At 39.0% G+C, this 7,617-nt stretch overlaps 1 protein-coding gene and 1 long non-coding RNA gene across 2 annotated transcripts in view; one reads left to right on the top strand and one right to left on the bottom strand.

Moving 5' to 3' along the window:
• Positions 1-3,967: 3,967 nt before the first annotated feature.
• grin2ca (glutamate receptor, ionotropic, N-methyl D-aspartate 2Ca) overlaps positions 3,968-7,617 on the top strand; it is a 58,354-nt gene continuing 54,704 nt past the window's right edge. The window contains 3 exon segments of the mRNA XM_036148431.1: positions 3,968-4,127; positions 4,130-4,291; positions 4,294-4,425. Coding sequence (XP_036004324.1) covers positions 3,981-4,127; positions 4,130-4,291; positions 4,294-4,425 — 441 coding nt within the window. The 5' untranslated portion in view covers positions 3,968-3,980.
• The window catches only part of LOC110369118, a 62,979-nt gene continuing 59,724 nt past the window's right edge, over positions 4,363-7,617 (bottom strand). Inside the window, exon 5 of the long non-coding RNA XR_002428725.2 lies at positions 4,363-4,413. This is a non-coding gene — a long non-coding RNA (uncharacterized LOC110369118). The remainder of the gene's footprint in view (positions 4,414-7,617) is intronic.

The raw sequence follows: 7,617 nt of genomic DNA, 5'->3' as shown, positions 1-7,617 counted from the left end.
CACCCAGAACACCAGGTATGTAAGAGTCTTCTAAGCTAAGTGATCGCTTCTACTTTCAGCTCAAAGTCACGGTTCGCACACAGGTAAACTGACACTCTGCCAGGAGAGAGAACGGAGCTCCCCCGACAGCATTTGTATCGCTTGCGTTGGCAAGGTGAGATTAAGCGGGATAAATATGTCCTTTCTGTGTGTTAAAACTTAAACCAAGACGACTTGGCGTTGGGGGGAATACAGATCTCAGTGAACACAGATCACATAAAGGAGTTCCTAAGGTTCACTGACGGCGTGCCCACTTTCTAGCTACCATATTTTTCGGACTATAAGGTGTGGCTTCTTAAAATACTTAAATTTTCTCAATAATTGATTGGCTGTGCCTTAGATCTGATCACCGTTGTGCTTACTGACCGATATGATGCGGTCAAAAATCTGTTAACATGTGTAAGTATGACTTTAGTTAGCAATGAAGCTGCTCAGCTCAATGGGTATTCAGAGTATTACGGTACACTGTGTCACTACCTGATAGGACCCCTGAGCTGTCTACAAGACTGCCTGACTGTAATGTCTAAACTAGAAGTGAAAATAGGTTTAGGAAAATATATTGTGTAAACTTTTTTACCCTAAGACGAGGGTTTTCGCTACATGTATTTGATTATGGCGCACTGCCACACCAAAATGAAAGCCGGCTGATAATGATTTCAAAAATATGTAATATGTAGTGAAGGACAACTAGAGACGATAGTCCGGTGTCGCCACCTTAGCAACTCTGTCCCTATATCTGGGGACTTTTTGGGGACTTTTTAGACCCCTCTAGTAACTTTTATTGAAGAAATATAAAGCGACTAGAAACAAATCTAGTGACTTTTCTCTGTGTTTTTGGCAATTAAGCAACTTGAAAGCAGCAGTCTGTCTACTGTTACTGTCTCATGACAGCTGCTAGAGCTGTATGAGGTCTCACCTCATTCAATGTGTTTGCCTCTGATTACTATAATTTTGGTAAAATTAGGACATAATGTGGATTCAGGCTATGTATACAAATTCATACATTATTTCATAAAGTAATGTTAACACATATTGCATTTCAATGATATTTTAATGACAGTGACCAGACCAAAGATAAAAAAATCGATATAATGGTATAATAAAATCAGAGATTTTATTTTTAAGTCAAATCGCCCAGCCCCATTTCAACGTATATTTAGAACTACAAGGCAGCCAACTAGGAACAGGCTACTTGCATTCAGAAACTGTTGCAGCATCTTTGTTAGTTGTGCAGGAGGTTTTAGTTCTTCAGCTTCTGGGTCTGATTCAGGGTTGGAGATTTACCGTTTTGCATCTGTTTGCAACCTTTTTCACAAGTATAAAGTGCAACGAACACTGAGTCAGGGGTTGTGGCCCGCTACAGCTTATTCGCATTAAAGTGACAGACCCCTAAAAACGTCTCATTCTGCAATTAGATCAAAACAGGTGACACTTGGGAGGTGAAATCTTTAACACTCTGGTGTTAAATCCTTTAAGAATAATGAAGCCATCTAATTTCATAGATGGACTCAGAAAGGTGAATTTTTGTTTTCCACAGACAGACTTTTGGCAATGTGCGACAGTCAAAGCCAATGGTATTTTTGTAGGACATCTGAAAATGACCATAGAGCCGTTTAAGATAAGATAAGATAAGATAGTCTTTATTGATCTCACAATGGAGAAATTCACTCGTCACATCGGCTCATACAAGAAGGTGCAGAGTAGGGAAGGTGCATTCAATTATATACAGTGAATCTTCATATATACAATGGATCAGAAAGAATACCAAAAAAAAAAATACAAAAAGAAGGAAATAGGAATGGGCATATGATGTCTCATTTACATTCTTAGTGGTCTATATATATATATATATATATATATAAACATATCTATATACTTAAATATATACATATATCTATGCAGCCTACTTACATACGCACCTACGCGTATGTACGTGCATATACATTGTATACATTTGTACATACATACATACATACATACATACATGTGGCTGACTCTGTTCAGGTGATGATAGCAGCAGAGAGCACTACATCAGGATTATGCACGGGTTTGTAGGACAGTGTATTAAATAGATTATTGCACCTTGGTTATGCACATTAATTATTACAGTTATGGTCACAGTTATAGTGCAGCATTGTAAAATCTTATAGCAGCAGGAATAATGACCTCCGGTAGCCGCGCCTTTTACAGACAGGATTGTCTAAGTCTTGCACTGAAGGAGCTGCCTCAGCTCCTCTACAGTCTGGTGCAGCGGGTGGAAGGTGTTGTCCCAGATGGATGTGAACTTGGACAACACCCTCCTCTCAGCCACTTCCTCCACAGAGTCCAGAGTGCAGCCTAGGACAGAAGTGGCCTTCCTCACCAGCTTGTTCAGTCTCTTTCTGTCCCGCTCTCTTTACTTGTTGAGAATGTGCTGCAAACAGCCCAACGTCTTTGTCCAGTTTATGCATTACTATGTTGTAATCATGGACTACTGAATATCCCACATGTTGGGGAACTGCACACTTTGACAACCTCTATCTGCTGACTCCCAGATGCTCAGGAAACTGCCTGAGCATTAATGTTAAATTTCTAATACAGATAATACAGTCATTATTTCTATCAATATTTAATTCCAGAGATTTTACAGTCATTCGTGTCGATTTATGAAAGCCTATCTGAAATTTGCTATTTAATTATTCTTTCTATTGACACAGAGAAGAGAGAAGGCAGACTTTAAATATTTAAAAATTTTGTCCTTTATAAGTAAGAGTATCATTTAACTCTTTCACAACTCCTGTTTTTGCGAATCAAAATATGGTCACCCTAAGCTTGACAGCAATGTAAAATGGTCAGTAAAGCATCTTAAATCTTCAACAGTGAAGTAGTAAACCTCCCGGTTGACATAATCTTGTGACTACAGTTTCATCACACAGTGTGGTGAGATAATGGAAATCAATGCAGGTTATAAACCCAAACATGCAGCAGAAGTACACAGTAACAGTTTACCTTGTGCAATAGCAAAATCTCTTGATAGGTCTCTACAGTAGAATCAAGCTTGCGAGCCATGACGCCTGTCAAGGATTACCCACGGGATACAATAAATTTACCCCAATGGGATTCCATCACATGGTGGATCAGAGTCCTATGACAGGGGACCATTCAAGTAGTGTTCTCCCTGAGTGCCACAAATGTTGCTGTGGCAGATCTGACAAAGAGCTCAGCCATGTTTCAGAGATAAACGCAAACAAACTATCTGGCTACAATAGAAATACCACGCAACCCTGCAAGCTTTTCTGTATTTAAATTGTTACAATAACATTCTGAGAGCAGGTAAATGCAAATGTTCAAATGGTCACTGGTTCAGTTCAAACAGAAGTTGTTAAAAAAAATGATCCTATATTTAAACTCAATAAAAAGATGAAAAGTGACATCAAAAAGATGATAAAATGCCATAATACCACATGACACTTGAATCGGGATAGAGAACAGCATGAATAACAACCTCTGTGTGATTAAGCCTGGAACTGTGGAGAAAATTAAGTAACAGCATCAAATGTAATGTCACGAGAAGAAAAAATTCAAAACCCTCTTGTTCTCCATTTGTTGCAATTAAACACTGGACACCATCTGTTGGGTTGGCATGCTGAATACAACAGCAGCAGGGTGGCCAGCTGCCGGCCTGGAGATGCCACAGCCTGGCCATAGCTCCCTCTTGTATGTGGATGTAATCTAAAGTATCAATCTGGGCTTTGTATGGTTGCTTTAGTCAAGTTCCACACCAGAACAAAGACTAGTAATAAAGCTAAAACAAAAGGCAGTTGTTGTAGACCAAAGAGTAGACAAGGTTTGTGTTTATAATTTTTTTAAAGACACCAAATTCTCCATTGATCTAAACTGTGAACCTTCTTTGTATCCCCTCCCTATACTCCAACCTTTTCTACAGGCAGTAGGTGACTGAGATGGGCCTTCGTCTGGGCTGCTGGAGGGACTCCCTGTGGTGGCCACCACCGCTGCCGCTGGTTGCTGCTGCTTCTTCTGCACAATCCTCTCCTGTTCGGAGTCGGCCCTTTGGGTTTCCCGTGCCCTCGTGGAACGTAGCAGTGGTATGGTATTCAGCGGCCCGGCCTACCAGACGGAGATAAAGGGCCGTTTGAGCCGGGAAATTTCATGGACCTGCCCCTGGAAGTGAAACCCCATCACTGTGCTGGTCAACAACACCGAATCCACGGCTCTGCTCACTCGGATCTGTGACACCCTGTCAACTAACGCGGGTTCCATGGTGTGGTGTTTGAGGACAATGTTGGCTCCGAAGCCGTGGCACAGATTCTGGACTTCATCTCCACACAGACAGCTGTGCCAATTGTGGGCATCAGTGGAGGCTCTGCAGTGGTCCTGCCGTACAAGGTCAGTTGGGGGCTGGATCGTTAAAGGCTTATTGGGGTTTGTGCTGATGGTTAATAAGATCTCTCCACAAATAATTTATGGGCACATTACAGTTAGAACCTAATGTTCTGGATCAGTCGGCTGTAACTTCTAAAAGTTAAACTATTATTTACAGATGGACAGAAACTGTGTTGAACTGACAGGCACTTGGAATGACACTCTTATTTTTAATCACAAATGATTAAGATTACCTTTTAGTCTCCAGGTCAATGCGCTGATGGAAATCAATAAATAAAAACCGGGAAACATAAGTCCATCAAATTTAATCAAGTGATTTACTTTATGATCCTTGTTGGGTTCAAAACCTGCACTGTGATTGGGCAAAATGTTGCAAGAAGTGAGTCATTGCTGAAGCCTCAAGAGATGTTTGTGACACAGGTTAAGACTTGGTTTGGGTTGAAGTTTAACAGCAATGAGCCATCAATAAAGGTACAAAGACTCCACAAACAGATCAGCCACAGGAACAGACTATCAAAATGGATATTGCTTTCGAAATGGCGCTCTCCTGGTGACGTTTTAACTGTTGTTTAGCATGGCTACCATTACTGGCGTACAAGCTGACAGACCAATGAGGTACCATGGGAAATAGCTGTTCAAATTGCTTATTTTGAAAAAGAAATAGGGCAGGATAGGGTTGGGTTGATATTTAGAATGAAACACACATTGATGCCCCGTGAGATATGCAAATGACTCCATTGCTTTGATTGATATTAACTACTACAGAAATCTGTAGCCTTCTGCACATAATTCACTGGATGTTTGGTCGTCCCTAATGCATCTTAAAAAAAAACAAAACAAAAAAAACATCTAAATCAAAAAGAGGTTAAAAGCCTGACTTTTCTTGCGGAGGTATACTGAAGGAGAGAGGTTTCGTCAGCATTAAGCTTGCTTTGGTTTTCGACTAAAGTTTGTCTGATAATGTTTAGGGGAAACTGCTACTGATTTAGTCTGCAACCATGTTTGTTTATTTTTGCCACAAATTTACCCATTGTGGGACAATGGGTAAATTTTTGCTGACAAAATTTTTCTTTGCAGATCATAATGTAGGATGGATTCTTTGAGGAATATGTAGCATTCTTTAACTAACTGTTCATTTTTACATAGACGTAATGATACTGATTGGATTTACAACTGTTGGTTAAAGCATTTATTAGTTTATTTGAGTAATAGCTATATGTTATAATCACAGAACTATGTTGACTAAAGTAACACTTCAAGGTGACCATTAAATGGAACCCAAACTGTCCGGAGAAATTACCCGGTTTAGAACAACAGTCATTTTATACCATCAGGAGAGTAGTGTGTGTGTTTTTCGGTAATAAATTCCTTCATAGTGAACCATACCCCCTCTAGATCTCAACTTGCAGAAACCCTTGGCCAACCGGATGTCTCTGAATATTCCTGACTGAAGCGGCAGTATGCTAAAATTAAATTTGCTGGTCATTGTTTATAACAAACTAGCAAATCCCAAAGAAGAAAAAGAAAAAGCAACAGTTATATAATGACTCAAGGGAACGTGCTCCATGAAAAGAAAACATTTGAGAATGGGGGTTTTCTGCGGAGAAATTTGCGGTCCTAACAGAGCTTAATTTTAAAGAATATGTCAACTAACTTGTACAACATTTGTTTTCCAGCATTCTTTAAACAACTTTAAAGTTCAGTGTTTAACATTAAAACACAAAAATTATGAGTATACAAGTGAAAACATAGATACACTGAAACTCTAGTCGCAGGCATTGCTTTGAAAGGAAGAAACTGTCATCAGCATAAAGGTAAATTCAGAAGCAAGCCCTCGCCTTTTAGCTACAATTTGTAGACAGAAATCTGAATGAGATTTTTCAAAAGTGTCGTTTTTTTTTCTTCCAATGTTGCTAAACTAAGAAACAAAGGCAATGTGTTCAAACATACCCTGAATCCCCAGCAGTAGAGATTACACACCATGGGCTAGAAAAACAAATAATGCTAAAGTTTACGGTTTCATAATGCAGTTACCTGTTACATCCTCTATTAATATGACATGAAACCAGAAAAATATGTCATACTGCTGATTCCTGTCAAATGTTACTTGTTTCAGGCAGGTTTCTCCCCTGCACTGCTTGATGCTAATACCTGAACGTTTATTCTTGGTCTTGTTGCTAGAGTCCACCAAGGATCAAGAAAATTAGAAGATGAAGAAATTAACTTATTAGCACTTTAATAGGTGCTTTAACATTAGATTCTACTGAAATAAGTTTTGGTAAAGGTAAAAACGAAAAAGTACGGCTGATCAACAAGTATGTACCTTTAAAAACAAAGAGGCAGGTAATTCAGCTTTCTGCCACAGTGTGACCAGTAATTTATTTTTTTTAACCAGTAATTTCAATACGTGTTATCATTCTGAAAAACAGGAATAAAAACTAGAAGATGCAGGATGCGTTTTTTCAGAAATCTGGAAAGTGTAAGTGTTCATATTTATATACGAGCAAGGAAACACAGACAGGCAAAGGGATTTTATTGGAGTAAAACCTCTATTTCTAATGAAATACATTGTGCTATTTAGAGCCACCTAGTCTGATAGAGCTGGTCACTTAATAGACAACTACTTCTCGTTTTATTTATTCAGTGATGACTTGATGGGGGAAAAAAAGATTGTTTGGGGAGGTGTGTGCTCCAAAGCTTTGTGTGCTGGGATGACAAAATGCTGTGGCTTGAGGTTTGCTCCGTAAAAGGACTCAGGAAGACTAATTCCTTTATCCACCTGATTCAGTTTTGTCTATTAATATACGCACTGCTCTTTAATTGTTCATATATTAGTATTTTGTAATATAAACACTATTTTTTTTTACATAAACCTGTCACTTTGATTTCCCTAGAACAGTCAAAGAACAAGGTTTTACTCAATGTTGCTGTGAGCAGCAGCCATAATGAATAACAAAGTTAGGTACCATCCTGTTAAACCCGACTAGCTGAGGACAAATGAAATGCGCCTTTTGTTCTGGAGTTTGAATGCTAAAAAGTCTTTAATACTTTTGGATTACATAGGAGGAAAGCTGTAAGGTTTGTTTACATCCTGCTCTATCTGAAGAAGGGTCAAAGTCAGGGTCATGGTTCACCAACTTCATTATAGGGTTGAACAATAATACAATGGTTAGGAACCTTATTTTTAATAGTGTC

The sequence above is a fragment of the Fundulus heteroclitus genome, chromosome 16 (genome assembly GCF_011125445.2).
Source record: "Fundulus heteroclitus isolate FHET01 chromosome 16, MU-UCD_Fhet_4.1, whole genome shotgun sequence".
Classification (NCBI taxonomy): domain Eukaryota; kingdom Metazoa; phylum Chordata; class Actinopteri; order Cyprinodontiformes; family Fundulidae; genus Fundulus; species Fundulus heteroclitus.
Note: the sequence above shows the minus strand (reverse complement) of the source record. Positions and strands in the feature narration are given on the sequence as shown.